Consider the following 18,931-nt stretch of genomic DNA (forward strand, 5'->3'; position numbering starts at 1 on the left):
AGGCTTTCTTCAAGGACACCCAACTGTGCCGGTCAAATTTTTTCCCCGACCATTCACTGCTCAGTGGGATAAAACAGGGACAGTTATAGTAAGTTAATTCAGCTGTGTGAATTACTGACCTCTGAGCAACGTTGCAATACTATTGTTTGCATAATTACACTTGCCAATCCTCTTCTAGAATATTCTTGGCCCATAAAATTCTATGAAATACCTCAAGGTCTGGCAGTAAGGACTGACCGAGAGGTTTGTCCACAAATGACCCTGTGTGCAGAGAAATTACAAAACAATTTCTCGACTCTGCGGGAAGCACTACACAGCATTTAAGAATTAGGGGCCACATTGAGTAAGTGGATCCTTGCCGTAAGTGCAAAGTCTGATTTAAGTTGCTGTGGTATGACCGCTCCCTGCATCCCTCTGCCTCACACATTAAAAATACAGAAAGTAGGATTGTTCAATCCAGGTCTTTTAAAAAGTAACATACATTTTATTGCTAAAGGAAACAAATTCAATTTGCTGGAGACATTTAACGTTTTAATGCCGTGAAAAGAGCAAAACTCTTAGTAGCCATTAAGAGAAATTGGGTGTAAAAAGAAGGTCACGTACCCGCTTCCAGCACATTAAGAACACTCAGACTTTGCCAGCATGAGCATTCAGATATGTAGACGTAAAATGGAACAATGAACGGTTCAACAAACCTCATTCAAGTCCTAGTCAGCAACCAGAAAATTATACAATAACTACCATGCCCTAATGTTTCCTGCATATATTACTAATCACAAACTCACGTAAATAAAGGGTAAAGGTTTCAGCTAGGGCAGTATCAACAAGGATGAAAAGAGGCTTAATACTTGAAAAGTGAATAAAAAAAACTCCATGTTGCTCTGAGCAACCAGATACTTCCTTTCATTCTCTGAACTGAAAAACATGAAAAAGAACCCAGCTGGTGACTAGAGCACAACTGTTTCTTTCAATTTTAGTCATGTGGTCGTAGGATCTTACTTCACCTTCAAGTTAAACCTATAGACTACCACGATAACCCTTTCATTGCTAGCTAAGCTTTCTGCAAACATAAAACCCCATAAAGAACGTCAAACCCAACATTTCAGATATGTGCCTGCGGTACCATGTACTTGTATGAAAAAATATCCTATTCTCTTTGTATTGCATCCTTTGTGTGAAATCCCTGGTGTTCAGTCACTCTGCTTTCCTATTATAAATGGACCACACTAGGTAGAAGAGCAAAGCATAGTCTGTTTTCTAGCTGTGCTGTAACTCAGCCTACTCTCCTCCAATGATCAGACTAGTGCTGACACGCCCTCCTCCCCTGCACAGCCGCTTACTGGGAAGATCAGTGTGCTGCCGATTCTCCTCCCATAGCTCTAAGCTCCATATGCAGCTGAGAACAGAGGGTACGTCATCACAAACAAAAAAGAAAAAAAAAAGTTAATATAAATCTAAAAAACCCATTCACTTCCAGCTAATCTTATGTCCCTCTGCTACAAGGAAACCCTTTCACAGCTAGCCAAGCCTATGTCCCTGGCTTTCAAGAAGTTCCTTCACTGCTAGCCAAGCCTAAAATATTGATGGAGCAGACAGGAGAGTTCAACTAGAACTCTGAGCTCAAAGGTACTGGTTGAAAGCACTCAAACCGATGTTGCTACCTTTTAAATACCCTTTGCACACTTGGGCAGTGCAGAAAGACTAACATAACTTGGTACGATGCAGCGGTATTCATGGTTAACAAAACTCCCAACGCACCCTCTACCAACACACCTGAAGTGCAATGCATGGTAACACCAAATAGTGCAGGTTTAATATTTAGTGTAGTCTGATGTGTTGCCAGCCCATTTCAAATAAATAGGCTGAATTGGCACAACACACCAGACCCCAACAGTGTGCATACCTAGGCTTTTTTTTTTTACCTAGGTCAATGACGGAAATTATTTCCACTGAATTCTAGCAGTTCAATTGTTTTGTCTTTTCACACTAGCTTACTTTTTCTGTACTGCCCATGCCGTTTATTGTTCCAATAAAAAAATAAAAAGGTATGTGTGTGTGTGTATGTGTGCATGTGTGCATGTGTGCATGTGTGCATGTGTGCATGTGTGCATGTGTGCATGTGTGCATGTGTGCATGTGTGCATGTGTGCATGTCTCTTAAATCTTTTTTTTCCCAGCAAGAGCCATTATAAAAAAAAAAAACACTGACACACAAGACATTTTTAAGAACGCTGTAGGGAGTACAGATGTGAAAACATGGATTCGTAAAGCGCTGCGTAAACTGTTGGCGCTATATAAATCATGTATTCTAAAAGAAGCTGTAAAATCTCTAGAAGTAACATGTGTACAGTCTTTGACCATCATCCAAAAGCATGCCCCTAGTCTTGGCACTACCTTCAGCAAGGCTTCAGTCTTGGACCATCTCCTTTAGCATGACCATAGTCTTTGACCATTTCCTGTTGCATGTCTGCTGTCTGGCTCATTTCTGTAGCAGTACATTCACAAAAATATTACATGCAGTATTGATGATGTCGCGATATAACAGGTGGGGGCCCTTTTATCGAGTTGACCACTACAGCACAAGAATCCCAGTTGCTTGTATGGGTTTTAGGATGCATTGCTGGCAAATACTCCACGATCCAATATACCAAGTCCCTAAAGCCAGCCAAAGACTTTTCAAAACTCAGCTGATTTAGCAGGAACCGGCCAAGATTCGAACCACGCATGGGCAGGCTGAAAGAAAGATCAAATCGATCAACTTGGGTACAACCTGCCTTTGGATATGATTATTGCCGGCAGCCGTTAGACGCTGGCAATAATCACTGTGTTCTCCCAGCAGGATTCCCAACCAACACTGACTGTGTTGATGAGGGAAATCGAGCGATTAGTTCCATCTATAGTCAATTTTAGGCCAACTTGCAGCAGAATTTTTTTTTTTGTGTTTAAAAAATGGCAAACTATAGCAAACCAACCAAAATCAACGATGGCAATTCTAGGAAGGGGAAGCCTCTCAGTTTCATTTTTTTTAAGCAGCATAATCTGTTGTATGTATGGTGTGGGGCAGCTCACAGGAAGGGTCAGATTGACTTTTGCAAGCAGTGGTAGTGCACTCAAAGCAACTTGTGTCTTGACAAAGGCAGGCTGTGCCCCCGCCGAAACATTGACATTAACTAAACTGGAAAATGTCTCCTGCTTTAAGGCCTAGATGACTTCAAAATGGTTGTCTGCTGTGCAATAAATTTAGGCTGAGTTTATCAACTGGTAATAAAGCAGACCAGAAGGCAGTATACTAATTTAGTAAAAATGATTGTCCAATTCAGAAAGACCTTCTCTCAGACAGCCATGGATTAGGAGTGCGACCTGTACAAGATAATTGTTGTGGAAACAGTTCATTTTACTTACAGGAATCATCCAGTTGGCCAGATCTCCACTTTTTGACACCTGCATTGCTCCCAGCATTGTCAAATCCACATGACCCCTACAGAACACATACAATTGCAAATTAAAACAATGAACCATGCCAGGGATTGCCAATACAGCTTCAAATGGTGGACAAAAGTCTTTCACATGCCAGCACAAAAAAGGTATTCCAATCTGCAAATTTGTCTACCCATTGTCTATTTGTCTAAATTTGTAAAGCGTTAAAATGTTCTGCATTTTTAGAAGAGACGCAATTAGGTCGAGCTGAAAAAGGAGACCTTGTCTTGTGCCACAGAGTTCAGCCCGGAGTAACCACAAACTTTCCCAATTTGGCAAAAGTTTACATTTTAATATATTTGTGGAATTAACACATTTCCTCAAAACATCTGTTATGCAGCTACAAAAGTAGGAGTTGGGCTGGCTATTCTAATACAGTTGCACAGGCGCCTCATGCACTGAAACTGCCTACTCCGATTTCACTTCACAAGGTCAGCTTCTGATCGTGTGCATTAGAAACTGCAGCAAGTCCGATGGAGACCGGCTTATTTCCTGGCTGGAGGACAACCAGCCATCAGCTAGCCATGTTCTCCCTAACCCCATCATGGAGGCTCAGAATCACATTCATGCAGATACAGATTGCTTAGTAACACCTACTCCTCTAGATTGATATCCCCCATCAAGGCATTTTAATATTTGCAGAACTCCTCCCAAGTGTCAACTTATTGCCTGCTTCAGAGCGGAGATTCTCTGAGGCAAGGTGGTAGGTTGTTTTCTTAATAGTTCGCAATGGCTGAGAAAACTTATAAGCATTCAGTCACAGGAAACTAAAGCTGTGCTCTTTTCAAATTATGACAGTGGGTGTGGGGAGAAGAATCCCACCCAATGTCACAGGGAGAATGGGGTGAGAGCTGCAGTTAGAACATGTCACAAGTGAACTTCTCCTTTAAGCTGGCCAGACCAGCAGAATTTCGATCCATGTATGACAATTGTGGTTGAACAGTAGTCAATCTACCATTCGACTTCTGTTTAACCACCCTGTTGGAAAGATTTCCACTTGTTTAGCACCACAAGCTATAAACTGCAGCGCTGATCAGTGTATTCTGATGGCGGGGAAGTTTCCCCACTGTTTGAATACAAAAAGACACAGTGAGGAGGTCTCCCCAATGTGTGGATGGGAAAAAAAAAAAAATCTTCTTATTTTTTTATAACCCACTGGTTTAACCACTTCCCGACAGCCGTACGACTATATACGGCCGCAGGGTATTTTGTAGGGAATTACAAAGCAGGGTTGTCACCTTTTAGTCTTAAATAAACTTGTAGTTTTCTGGGTTTACTGCTGTCAGCGTTCTATGGTTTGTCCAAACCTTTAAATGGCTCTTGCGGAACAGTCTGGACTGTTAAGGAATAAATAACTGTTCTACAGGCAGGATCAACAAGCTTTAAACATGGTGTTACAGGGGGAGACAGGAAAACAAAACAAACAAACACACATTAATAAGACTCTTATTTTACTCGTAGTTTGCACTTTAGAGGAGGTAGAGAAGCCCTTACCCTCTGATCATAGCAAATGAGTCATCGCTGGAGAAGAATGACGCTCCTGGAAGAATTGTGACTGTCTCTTTACCTGAGAACACAAACAATGATTACTAGATAGATGTGTCCCCATGCAGTGTAAACGAGTCACAAGTGGCTGGTACATTCAAAGAGGTACCTAGGACGTTCTCTGCATGGTTTCTATGCATCTTACATGGTCCCACTGCATTTTACAATCCAATATGCATCCAAGTTACAGCCCATTACTTACTGGGTATAATTTACCAAGGTTTTTTTCTTTTAAATCCACGATAGCCCAATAAACCAGGCTTAGGGGCCTAATAATCCTATGAGTGCAAAGAGTAATGGAATATAAAAAGCAGAGACATAAAGCAGAGATCAGATTAGTGGAAACTGGTTGTTATGGCCTACTGAACCAATATGCTAGAGCAGCCATCTAGAACTTATTGTACTTTATATGAACATCAGGAAAAGGTACTGCATAGTGAAATGAACACATGTATCCTTTTAACCACATAAGCCCCGGACCTTTAGGCAGCTAAATGCCCAGGCCAGGTTTTGCGATTCGGCACTGCGTCGCTTTGACAATTGCGCGGTCATGCGAAGTGGCTCCCAAACAAAATGGGCGTCCTTTTTCCCCACAAATAGAGCTTTCTTTTGGTGGTATTTGATCACCTCTGCGGTTTTTATTTTTTGCGCTATAAACAAAAATAGAGTGACAATTTTGAAAAAAAATGCAATATTTTTTACTTTTTGCTTTAATAAATATCCCCCAAAAACATATATATAAAAAAAAAATTTTTTCGTGACTACGACATTATGGCGGACACTTTTAAATTTAAACATTTAAATTGTTTATTGTGAAAATGACAGTTGCAGTTTGGGAGTTAACCACAGGGGGCGCTGTAGGAGTTAGGGTTCACCTAGTGTGTGTTTACAACTGTAGGGGGGGGTGGCTGTAGGACTGACGTCATCGATCGAGTCTCCCTATAAAAGGGATCACTCGATCGATACGCCGCCACAGTGAAGCACGGGGAAGCCGTGTTTACATACGGCTCTCCCCGTTCTTCAGCTCCGGGGAGCGATCGCGACGGAGCGACTATAAACTAATAGCCGCGCCGTCGTCCCGGATCGCTCACCGAGGTAAGCCGCCCACAGCGGGGGGGGGGTCGCGATCGGACCCGGAACCGCTAGAAGGCAAGGACGTATATATATACACACACGTCCTTCTGCCTGTACGTGCCATTCTGTGGACGTAAATAGGCGTGCGGCGGGCGTTAAGTGGTTAAAGAATTCACCTCAAAAGTATTTTCACAGTTCTTTTATGAAGATATGCACATAACATCCTGGATTATGGGGCTTGTAGGATAATGTTGTGGCATGTGCATTCTGTGATGTGGCTTTTGATGCTTTGAGCTACTGATTGCTTTATTTTAAAGGCCAACCACATGACAAGGGGTAAAAATGACTAGGTAGCGCCTAAGTATATTCCAGTTAAAGGGCCTGTTTACTGAAAATTATTGCATACAGATTCTAGTAGAGCGGACCAGCTCACTGCTGTGTATGTGCAAGGCTGCCACAATAAAGGAGCAATGCAAGGGTATTCCACTGGGTCATCGTTGCATATCTACATAAGCCTTTGGGACCACTATGTCAGGGGATCCCATGGCTGATGGGAACAGTCTACCAAAAAATGGGTGCAGACCCTCTGTATCCCGAATCATATCATGTACTGTATATTGAGTACATTAGTATAGGTTTCTATCAGCTCCCCCACACTTGTTTTCCTGAGAATAATTTCCTAGTGTATTTGTAGTCCATTGCAATAGTGAACTTCTTTTAGAAATTGATTTCTAAGAAAGGTAATGTACATTACCTGCATTGATGAGATCTGGATCCACCTCTTGTTCTGTTGGATAGGGGCCCTAGAGAAATAGCAGTATTTGAACAAAAGTCTATTTTGCACAGCAACATGTAGGATACAAAAGCACGGAATTATCTACACATTTTAACACACTGAATATCAGTGGTATTTGTACACTATAGCAGAAGTATCATGTTCACATGCTGAAGGTAAAATGGTTTATATAGAACACAAGGGAAATGCATTCTAAGCAAGAACTACTATGTTGCAAACTTGGTGAACTTGTGGCCAGGGTATGAAAATTCTAAATATTTATATTTTTAACACACAAATTATATTTAAAGCAAGAGCCCAGTGATCTCTGTAGCTATAGGCACTGTAGGGAAATCCATTCTCCAAGTTTACAGCAGAAACTCTGGTCGTTAAAGTCCTTCAACACAGCCGACTCCCACTCACAGCAGATAGACCTTTTATTCATGAACCCGTCTGCCATTCAAGGAGTGTATATTGCTGGAAGCTAGTATAGCTTCTATGAATGGGGGCTCTAGAGAGGAGAGGCACTTTACTAGTGCCCATGACAGATCCAGCAGCTGTATTTACTCCTGCAGAAACAGAAAATTACCACTCAGGGGGTGCAGAGAACTGAAGACTTCAGCCAAGAGCACGATGGACACTTGTCGTGGAATGTAATGCCACCCCTTGCGATGGAGGATTTATTTTTAAGGGGAAAAAACGTAAGCTTTAAAACCATTCCCTGCTGTATCCAAAAAGCCAATTTGGACATACAGTACCATATGTGTTAATTAACCCATAACTAGATTAAATAGTAATCATTACACCTGACTGAAGTTCAGCTTAAAATTTATTTTGGTAAAGTTACCGTATTTGCCGGTGTATAAGGCGACCGGGCATATAAGACGATCCCCTAATTTAATTTTTTTTTACCTGTCCTCACCGTATACAAGACGACCCCCCTTCCGACGCTTCATATTTCCTCCTTCTGGAGCCATATTCTTCATTCTTGCTGGAGCTAGAGCCATATTCTTCATTCTTGCTGGAGCCAATCATGGGGAGCGATGTATTCTATTAATGAATACAAAAACCTGCTTGGATTGGCAGAGGCTGTAACATCATCTGCCCACGCCTCTCTGACTCTTAAAGCCAATCCGGGCAGGCTACTGTATGTAGCCTGCTCAGATTGGCAGAGGTGGTTACTCCAATCTGAGCAGACTCTATTCATTTGAATACATCGCTCACTGGGATTGGCTAAGCGGTATATACTGTATGTAGACAAAGCTACATCCAGTATCACCGCACATCCAGCAGGCATCCAAGCAGCTGACCCGGCGTATAAGACGACCCCTGCTTTTTGGCCAGTTTTTTTAAGTGTAAAAAGGTAGTCTTATACACCAGCAAATACAGTATTTTGGAGTCCTAAAACATGCAATGCAATTAGCAGTTCGTCCTTCTCTATTTTTTAGCAAGTTCAAAAACATAACGCAAACCCCTATATTACAGTATATATTCTTAAAAGGAGACCAGACTTACCAAGCCAAGGACGCCATTTTCACTCTGAAGGTGAACAGTGATCTCTTTCTTGATAAAGTTGCTGGCTAACATTGGAATACCAATTCCCAAGTTTGCTGTATTATCAGTTAAGGCCAAACAAACAGTTTATACTCAAGAGTACAATAGTTATTCAACACATTTCAGAAATAAAAAGGCTTTACATTTTTGGATTTCTGCCAAGCACATTATAAGTGCATAACATGGTACAGACAGTATTACTCTGCAACTTGGCACAAAATCCCTGGGAAGCCTTGTTGCATACACCAATAATACACACGAGAGGGAATAGTAACAAGGATCGGCGTTTCTTGTTGCCAAGCAAATGCTAACTAAAAACGTGAAAACAAACAATGATCAACTTCTCCAAAGTCAAGCAGTGACTAATGGGCATATTATGGTACATGAGAAGCTCACTGCAATACTTAAATGGTACCCACTACAAATATCTAAAATTAAGAAATGAAGACTAAATGAAGGATCATTCCCGTTCTCTTCCTCTAATGTGCATTAAGACGCTGGGATGTCTGCATGCCAGACCGGTACCCACAGGATTTTCTATCCCCCATCTTTCTTCCCATTGCCTTTTATTCTGTCCAATTTGTATTCCTTGCCCTTTCTCCTAATTGTCCTCATGGTCTAAAATCCCTGCCCTCCTTCATTCTTAAATCTTTTTCTTCCTCTTTTTTGTATTTTATTTTCACTCCAACCTCATGTCTGCTTATTGCCCTTTATAGACCTCCTCTCTCATTTCTTATTTATGGTACTTTATTTACCTTCCCCTGAACAATTTTGCACTAAGTAGGTAATACCCATTACAGTTTTCATAGCAAACGCACACCCAACTAAATACAGTGAGGGAAAGGGCATTTGATCCCCTGCTGATTTTGTTTTGATGTTTGCCCACAGACAAAAGAAAATGGTCTAAATTTTAATGGTAGGTTTAACAGGAAGAGACAGAATAACAAAATCTAGAAAACCATTTATAGTCATAAGTTGATTTGCATTTTATTGAGTGAAATAAGCATTTGATCCCCTATCAGAAAAGTTTCTGGCTCCCAGGTGTATTCTATACAGGACACAAGCTGAGATTTGGAGCACTCTACTAAAGGGAGTGCTCCTAATCATAGCTTGTTACCTTTATAAAGAGACACCTGTCCAGAAAAAGCAAGCAGATTCCAATCTCTCCACCATGGCCAAGACCAAAGAGCTATCCAAGGATGTCAGGGACAAAATTGTAGACCTACACAAGGCTGAAATGGGCTACAAGACCATCGCCAAGCAGCTTGGTGAGAGGGTGACAACAGTTGGTGCGTTTATTCGCAAATGGAAGAAACACAATAACTGTCAATCTCCACCGGTCTAGAGCTCCAGGGATCTCACTTCACTGAGTTGATGTCTTATGTGACCGCTGATCGAGGAGAAGGAATAAGGTATTTAGAAGAATTTTACAAAAAAGGTATACAGTATATACTAGAGGTTATACTAGCAGTGGGGCTGGCAGTGCTTGTGTGCACTGCCTTAACAACCCCTTTAACGACTTGGAGATAATCTGCAAAGAGTAGTGGGACAAACTCCCTCTTGGGATGTGTGCAAACCTGGTGGCCAACTACAAAAAAGGTCTAACCTCTAAATGCCAACAAGGGTTTTACTACCAAGTCATGTCCTTAAAATGCAAATCAATTTATAGCTTTTTTTAAATGCTTTCTCCGGGATTTTTGTTATTCTGTCTCGCACGATTAAACATTTTTACCAGTAAAGTTATAGACTGACCATTTCTTTGTCAGTGGACAAACAAAAAATCAGAAAGGGATCAAATACTTGTTTCCCATCCCTGTATACTGAACTACATTGCTTTTATTAAAGGATGTAAATGTGCCTTCTTAAGCAGCTTCGATCTGCCATACAATTACTGTATGGGGCACTTATCAAATACATAAGGGATGGGAAAGGTGATACATACGAGCTACAGTTAATTAACCGCTTGGTGCACGCAGAAATACGTCTGCAGCATGGCACGGGCAGGCAAAGGGACGTACCTGTACGTCCCCTTTTAACGGTTGTTGCGGGCGCGCCCGCCGCGATCTCCGTGAGAGCCCGCCTGCGGGTCCCGCGGACTCGATCGCCGTGGGCGTCCCCGTGATCATCTCACAGACACAGAACGGGGAGATGTTCGTGTAAACACAACATCTGCCTAGCTGACACTGTCACTGATCGTGTTCCCTGTCATCGGGAATGGGACGTATGCTTTAAAGACAAAATGCTCTTTTTATGTTGCACCCCTATTTAGAGTTTCAGGCTTTGGGGCTGTGAAATGCAACCATTTCAGGTCAACAGTCAAAACCCCAGAGCCTCAAACTGCCATCTCACTTAACTGAATTGTGGAGGCCGATCCCTGAAGCATCCCATTTTCTTTAGAATTTAGCGTGATGTGCGTTGCTCTGCCCAGACAAATGCATCATTTATTCAAAGATCCATTCACACGGATCTGTGAAAGGAAAAGACCACAAGTCCCATCTGCAACTGCAGGAGAGGGACTTCTCAATAAAAACACAAGCCCCTTTAACCCTTTTGCTGCCAGAAGCATTTTTTGCTCACGTTTAAAAAAAAATTGGGCCAGAAGATTACACAAAAACCACAATTATATATTGTCTGAAAGCAGATACCCTAGAGCAGTGGTCTCCAAACTGCGGCCCAGGGGCCAGATGTGGCCCTTTGCTTGATGTTATCCGGCCCTTGGGGTGCTTTTTTATACATTGGCACCAATAATGGGGCATAATTCCTCCCAATTCCTCCCAAGGACGGGGCAGAATTCCTCCCAAGGACGGGGCAGAATTCCTCCCAAGGACGGGGCAGAATTCCTCCCAAGGACGGGGCAGAATTCCTCCCAAGGACGGGGCAGAATTCCTCCCAAGGACGGGGCAGAATTCCTCCCAAGGACGGGGCAGAATTCCTCCCAAGGACGGGGCAGAATTCCTCCCAAGGACGGGGCAGAATTCCTCCCAAGGACGGGGCAGAATTCCTCCCAAGGACGGGGCAGAATTCCTCCCAAGGACGGGGCAGAATTCCTCCCAAGGACGGGGCAGAATTCCTCCCAAGGACGGGGCAGAATTCCTCCCAAGGACGAGGCAGAATTCCTCCCAAGGACGAGGCAGAATTCCTCCCAAGGACGAGGCAGAATTCCTCCCAAGGACGGGGCAGAATTCCTCCCGAGGACGGGGCAGAATTCCTCCCAAGGACGGGGCAGAATTCCTCCCAAGGACGGGGCAGAATTCCTCCCAAGGACGAGGCAGAATTCCTCCCAAGGACGGGGCAGAATTCCTCCCAAGGACGGGGCAGAATTCCTCCCAAGGACGGGGCAGAATTCCTCCCAAGGACGGGGCAGAATTCCTCCCAAGGACACCAATGATGGGGGATTTTTTACTCCGGATGGCCACAGTCTGGCCCCCTTAAAGTCTGGAGGACAGTAATCCGGCTCTTTGTTTAGAAAGTTTGGAGACCCCTGCCCTAGAGAATAAAATGGTGGTAGTTGCAATTGATGTCACACAATATTATTGCAAAGGTCTAGAAAACAAATTTTCACAAAAAAATAAATAAATAAATCTTCTATAATGGATACCATACATTCCATCCTGGAACTCCAGTGCAGCACGCCGGATAATTTTTTCTCTTACAATATCAGATTCCTTTTTGGGTTTAGGTTTTGCGTTTTCAGATTTCCTTAGTGTTAGTCTCTGTAAATAAAAAAAATTTAAATGAAAAACAAAAACACTTTACATAGATCACTCATATACATCATCTGAGAGAAAAAAAAATACAATTTAAACCACTTAATTGGGCACTTAAACACCCTTAATAACCAGACCAATTTTCAGCTTTCGGTGCTCACAGTTTGAACAACAATTACTTAGTCATACAACACTGTACCCAAATGACATTTTTGGCCTTTGTTTTCACACAAATAGAGCTTTTTTTGGTGGTATTTAATCACCACTGGGTTTTTTTATTTTTTGCGCTATAAAAGAAAGACTAAAAAAAAAAAATTTCTTCGTTTTGGTTATAAAATTTAGCAAAATTAGTAATTTTTCTTCAAAAATGTTGGCCAAAATTTATACTGCTACATTACTTTGGTAAAAAATAAGTACAACTTGGTGGATATTATTTGGTCTTTGTGAAAGTTAGGGTCCACAAGCTATGGTGCCAATCTCTGAAAATGTATCACACCTGAAGTACTGACGGCCTCTCATTTCTTAAGACCCTAACATGCCAGAAAAGTACAAATACCCCCTAAATGACCCCTTTTTGGAAAGAATACATTCCATGGCATTTAGAAAGAGGCATGATGAGGTTTTTGAAGTTGTAATTTTTTCCCACAATTCTTTGCAAAATCAAGATTTTTTTTTTTTTTCTTTTCACAAAATTGTCATATTAGGTTATTTCTCTCACACACACACCGCATATGCTTACTACAAAATTACACCCCAAAACACATTCTGCCATTACTTTAGAGCAGGGGTCCTCAAACTACAACGTCTATCCGGCCCGCCAGTGTGATTTACTATTTTTCACAGCCCGCGGACCTCTAGAGGTCCGCGGCCGGCGGAGATAATGTCTCCACCGGCAGCAATTTTCCAGAAGACCACAGACGAGTTATAAACAAGAAGGGAGCCTGACGAGTGGCTACGATAGAAATGGAGCTGCAGGATCGCCCACCCCCGGTCTGTCTGTCATCTGTGACCTGTTGTGGAAAGGGGTGGCGGGTAGGCAGTGCCGCAGCTCAATTTCTATTGTAGTCACTCGGCAGGCTCCCTTCTTGTTTATAACTCGTCTGTGGTCTTCTGGAAAATGGTTACCTCCAATTTGTTCCCCCTCAACCTTCAGTAATGGCGGCGGAGACACTGCTGCTGGGATATAGAAGGGCTCTAATGGGGGGGGGGGGACAGACACCTGAGATGTAAGAAAGCACTCCGCTGGCTGGGGACACCTGACATGTAAGGAAGCACTCCACTGGCTGGGGACACCCGACATGTAAGGAAGCACTCCGCTGGCTGGGGACACCCGACATGTAAGGAAGCACTTCGCTGGCTGGGGACAGCGACACCCGAGATGTAAAGAAGCACTCCACTGGCTTGGGACAGTGACACCTGAGATGTAAGGAAACACTCCGCTGGCTGGGGACATTGACATCCTGGCTCCCACCGATTCTGCATTATGGGGAGTTGAACCATTTAATTTCATATAACAATAGAAATAATGCGCATCCTGATCCCATAACAACCATGATGCCGGGATGATTGAAACACCAACACCAGGTGTTTGGAGTATCTTTATCTGCTGATTGTGAAACTTTCTGGAATACACATATTGCTATTGTGGTTGGGAGAAGACTCATGGGGGGGGGGGGGGGGGGGGGGAATCTTATAGGGGGATCTGTAGGGTGGGGAGTCTGTTATTGGGGGGGCTTTGTGATGGATGACCTTATATGGGAGCTTTTTGATGGGGGGAATCTGATGATGGATCTGTGATGGAGGGGGGGGGGTTCTGTGATGAGGGGAGTCTGAAATACTAATAAGTTTATGTTGATTAAAATAGTTATTTATTTTAAATATTAAACAGTTTTTTTCCTGTTTTTTTTTTTTTGCACTACAAATAAGGTGTGCGTAGGAATTCGTTCATATTTTTTTAAACTATAGTCCGGCCCCCCAACAGTCTGAGGGACCATGAACTGGCCCCCATTTAAAAAGTTTGAAGACCCCTGCTTTAGAGTATGGCGATACCACATGTGTGAGACTTTTACACAGCGTGGCCACATACAGAGGCCCAACATGCAGGGAGCACCTTCAGGCATTCTGGAGCACTCAGGCCAATTCTGACATTTCTCTCCTGCATGTAAAAAATATTTTATTTGCTAAAAAATTACATAGAACCCCAAAACATTATATATATATATTTTTTTTTAAAAAGACCCTAGAGAATACATTAGCGGTCGTTGAAACTTTTTATCTTGCGCGGTATTTGTGCAGCAATTTTTGGAACGCATAAAAAAAAAAAAAGTTATCCCAATGTTTTTGCATAATGTGAAAGATGAAGTTACGCCGAGTAGATAGATACTCAACACTTCACCCTACAAAATTGCACACCCTCGTGGAATGGCACCAAACTTCGCTGCTTAAAAATCCCCATAGGCGACGCTTTAAATATTTGTAGTTACAGAGGAGGTCTAGGGCCAAAATGATTGCTCTCGCTCCAACGTTCTTACCTCATGATACCTCATGTGTGGTTTGAACACCGTTTTTATATGTGGGCAAGACTTGAGTACGAGTTTGCTTCTGCACACGGGGACAGGGGCACGTTGGAAAAATAAATATATTGGTCATTTTACTTTATTTTGACACATTTTTTGACAGGTTCCCCCCCAAAACAGAAACATCCCTTGTAATAGGAATATGGCATGACAGGTCCTCTTTACAGTGAGATATTGGGTCAATAAGACCCCACATCTCACCTCTAGGCTGGGAAGCCAGAAAAAGAAAAAAAAGAAGTATCCTGTCGTTGATCGGGGGGGGGGGGGGGTGACGTCCCCTCTCGCAAGAACGATCAAGCGGCGGAACAGTCGCTCTGATCATTGTTATGGTGTAGGAAATCGCGGACTGAAAAAAAACGATATCTTTATATCCCCACTAAAGTGGAGGTTCACCCTATAAAAAATTTCTAACACTACATCCAGCATCGTGCTGCATATAAAATGACACTGACCTTTATTTTATTTTTTGCCGTAGATATCGTTTAGCCGTGGAATTCACCGCGGCCTCCGGGTAGGGAATCCCGCGGGAGTGGGCGTTCCTATTGTCATGCCAATTGATTGACATGCTAAACGACGGCGCACACAGCGCGTCACGACTTCCCGAAGGAAGCTCGGGTCGGCTCTATTCGGCGCCTGCGCACCGGCGCCAAATACAGCCGAGCATCTTTCGGGAAGTCGTGACGCGCTGTGTGCGCCGTCGTTTAGCATGTCAATCAATTGGCATGACAATAGGAACGCCCACTCCCGCGGGATTCCCTACCCGGAGGCCGCGGTGAATTCCACGGCTAAACGATATCTACGGCAAAAAAAAAAATAAAGGTCAGTGTCATTTTATATGCAGCACGGTGCTGGATGTAGTGTTAGACATTTTTTATAGGGTGAACCTCCACTTTAAGATATCCCCGCACAAAGTCAAGAATGTCATATGACGGCCGGCGGGCAGAAAGTGGTTAAAACGCATTTATTTTATTTTTTTACGCAAAGTTGTCCATTTATACAACACATAGCATGTACATACCAAAAATTACACCTCAAAATAGTTTCTCCTACTCCTGAGTACAGCGATACCACATGTGTGAGACTTCCACAGCCTGGCCACATACAGAGGCCAAGTATAACCGGGTATCGCAGAGTATTGCAGGGATGGCTGAGCAGGGATGGATGGATCTCGCCCCCTCTCACTGTACCGATCAGTTTGTTTACAAGTGATCGCTCTGTCATTTGACGGCCATTTACCGTGATCTGTGATGCGCCGGGTCCTCTGGGGGCGCAATTCTGGGAGGACGTTATACAAAGTCCTCCAAGAGTGAAGGAACCGCCCTGTAGCCGGTAAAGGTAAACTTTTTTGGAACTGCAGAGTGCAAAATCTGGTGCAGCTCTGCACAAAAGCCAAATCGGCTTCCAGGTTGTTGTTTTTTTGGTCGTCAAAAAAAAGAAGGTCAAGCTCTACTTGTTCGCATCGTCCCCCCCACTGCCACATTTTGCACTTTTAGGGGCAGGTTACCTGGGTTTTGACAGGTACTCTCTCCCAAGTAAGATCACACAGTGGGGAAAACAAGGAAAGCAACAGTAACCTACATAGGCATACTTACCAACAGCCCCGATTTTCCCGGGACCCTAGTCCTGATCTTTTGCGCTCTGCTTTTGTCCCGGGAATCAGGACGGTTTTTGGCAAAGTTACAGTGGGGTACAAAAATATAGCCCCCGCCGCGAGGTCTCTTTCCTTGTGCTTTCAGTGGAGAGGGGAGGGGCCTCTGATCCGTGCAGCCAATCGGCTTTTCTTCAGTGTACAAGTAGACAATACTCTTGCAAACTGAAAACGATTGGCTGCACGGATCAGAGGCCCCTCCCCTCTCCACTGAACACACAAGGAAAAGTGGGAAATCATGGCACTGCCGCTAACCCCTCTGTCCTATGTGTCCGACGAGAGGGGGCACCTGATGTTAGGGGGGGGCACCTGATGGCAGGTCGGACTCTGCTGGGGGCACCCACTGGTTCTGCATTATGGCGAGTTAAACAATTTCATTTTAGGTTACACTGTAATAGAAATAACTATGATGCAGGGATGATTGAAGCGCCAACACCAGGTATTTGGCGTATCTTTATCTGACGATTGTTAAAACTTTCTGAAATGCATATATTGCTATTGTGGTGTAGGATCTGGGCCTGCTGTCCCCTATCCCTCCAATTCCTTCTCGCTCCTCATCTCCCCTCCATCTCACCTTCTCTCGTTCTTCGCAGACTAATCACACCCCATTTGAGCCACACCTTTAAGCCGCATCCAACATTGTGCTTAAACCACGCCCATTATGTGCCGTCTTTTATTTTCCTGCTATGCCTACAAATGAATGCCCTGCGCCCCAATTATAAAAATAATCCACCTACAGGAAAAAAAAAGTGTTCCTATACATTTTTTTTTTTTTTTACAATGTTGGCAACTATGCATGTTTTCCCTATTAAAGCAAAACTTGTTAACCACTTGGACTCAAAATACAGCCATTAACTGCATCAGGAAGAGGTTCATGTTGGGCCACAGGATGCATGGGGAGTAGTTTAAGAGTCCCGATGTCTTCCCATAACCAGCCCTGAGGCAAGACTTGGCTAGGGTAAAAGAGAAAGGGTTTATTAACGTTTTGCAGGTATGCAGACAAGGCACAGGGAAGAACATGCTACAAGTTATATTTCCACAGCAGCTGGAGAGATACAGGCTGATCAATGTTGCTGCTGGACTAGAAGACAAACATCAAGCTGTGCTTTCATCAAGTGGACTGGCCATGAACTTTGTGTTTGATGGTACCTGAAAATGATTGGAAATTGAAACTCATGGAACAGAGATCACAAGGCGAGCAATAGGCACTCTATGGCAGCAAAAAAAATAATGAGTGAGAATCCCGTACACTGATCTGAGCTGTTCATTCTTTGTTACAAGTCTTTTCTTGTTGTGTAATGGACATTTTTTTCCAATGACCGATATGTACTTGTGAATTACTTCTGAGTGTGTTGCGGTTTCGGGTTTAATAAAAGATATTGAAGTACTAGAGTAAAATAGACTGCTGGAGTGAGTGCACGGTAAAAAAAAAAACAAAAAAAAAAAAACACAAACACACACACACACACACACACACACACACCAGGGATATTTCCCCCGATTAGGATGGTTACTCAATTCCTTGCCTCAGCCCTTTCAAAAAAAATTCAGTCCCTTTAACACACCAGGTTGAGCGTACAACCATACATCACAGGAACTCACTCAAGGTAATACTTAGCACCCAGTAGTAGTGCCATGTCAAAGAAAACTGGTACAAAACCAGGTAGTAAAGGCATACTTAATATACTGTCACCCAATGTGGTTGGTAACTAGGCAAGCATAAAACGGATTAACAATGGTAATAACACAATTTACCACACAAAGTGGCTAACAGGAAGTACTAAGCATAAGATGACATTTGGCCGTCCAGATCATCATAAATTGTAGCAAGTTCATCTCAAGTGTGGCAGTGAGCTGTAATAAAGTTTATTCTACTTTGCTTGAACTATACTGCCAGAGTGCATTCATGGCAGTGATGCTAGTCTTAGACTGACTGGGTAAGCACTGTCCAAAGGAAAATAAGGATGGTAGCGGAGGGGTCAGGGGAACAAAAGGGTGCTTGTAGAATTATTACGTGAGGGGCAGTCCTTTGAGATGTTCTTCTGCCAGCTATCGTTTTAGCCCTTTAAGAGCGTTGGTGAACTTAACGAAAGTCCTAACTAATGTGAATGCAATATAGGTATGGTATAGTCTCGACACAGGTGCAAGTTAGGTGTACTTCAGATGTGGTAAAAGTGCAGTGTAATGTGGAATTGGGTTCTTATAGGTGCTGTCTAGGCTTTGGAATAAGTGTGGTAAAGGGTGCAGTATGGATTGGGTACACTTACCAAGTGGCTTAGTGGACAGTTAGAGCTCAGCCCCTGCTAGCAGTATCAGCAAAGAGCGGATAGCCTGTGCTTGAAAACAAGCACTACTTGGTCAGAAATTTTGTGGACACCTGCCCATAACACCTACATATGAGCTTGTTGAACATCCAACTCTAAAACCATCATCATGGACCCCTTTTGAGACTTCAACAGCCTCCTCTAACAATGCTCATTACTTAACTTTTGTGAATTTTAATCAAAGGAGCATTTGTAAGGTCAGGTACTCCCTTTTGGGATGAGTATTTGTCTTGTTGCAATTCACCCTTAAAA

At 43.1% G+C, this 18,931-nt stretch overlaps 1 protein-coding gene across 1 annotated transcript in view; it reads right to left on the reverse strand.

Moving 5' to 3' along the window:
- The window catches only part of OXCT1 (3-oxoacid CoA-transferase 1), a 205,779-nt gene that overhangs the window by 92,761 nt on the left and 94,087 nt on the right, over positions 1-18,931 (reverse strand). The window contains exons 9-13 of the mRNA XM_040338845.1: positions 12,023-12,137; positions 8,386-8,480; positions 6,850-6,898; positions 4,971-5,043; positions 3,402-3,477 (exon numbers count right to left, since the gene is read on the reverse strand). Of these exons, the coding sequence (XP_040194779.1) occupies positions 3,402-3,477; positions 4,971-5,043; positions 6,850-6,898; positions 8,386-8,480; positions 12,023-12,137 (408 nt within the window). The remainder of the gene's footprint in view (positions 1-3,401; positions 3,478-4,970; positions 5,044-6,849; positions 6,899-8,385; positions 8,481-12,022; positions 12,138-18,931) is intronic.

The sequence above is a fragment of the Rana temporaria genome, chromosome 1 (assembly GCF_905171775.1).
Source record: "Rana temporaria chromosome 1, aRanTem1.1, whole genome shotgun sequence".
In the NCBI taxonomy this organism is placed as follows: domain Eukaryota; kingdom Metazoa; phylum Chordata; class Amphibia; order Anura; family Ranidae; genus Rana; species Rana temporaria.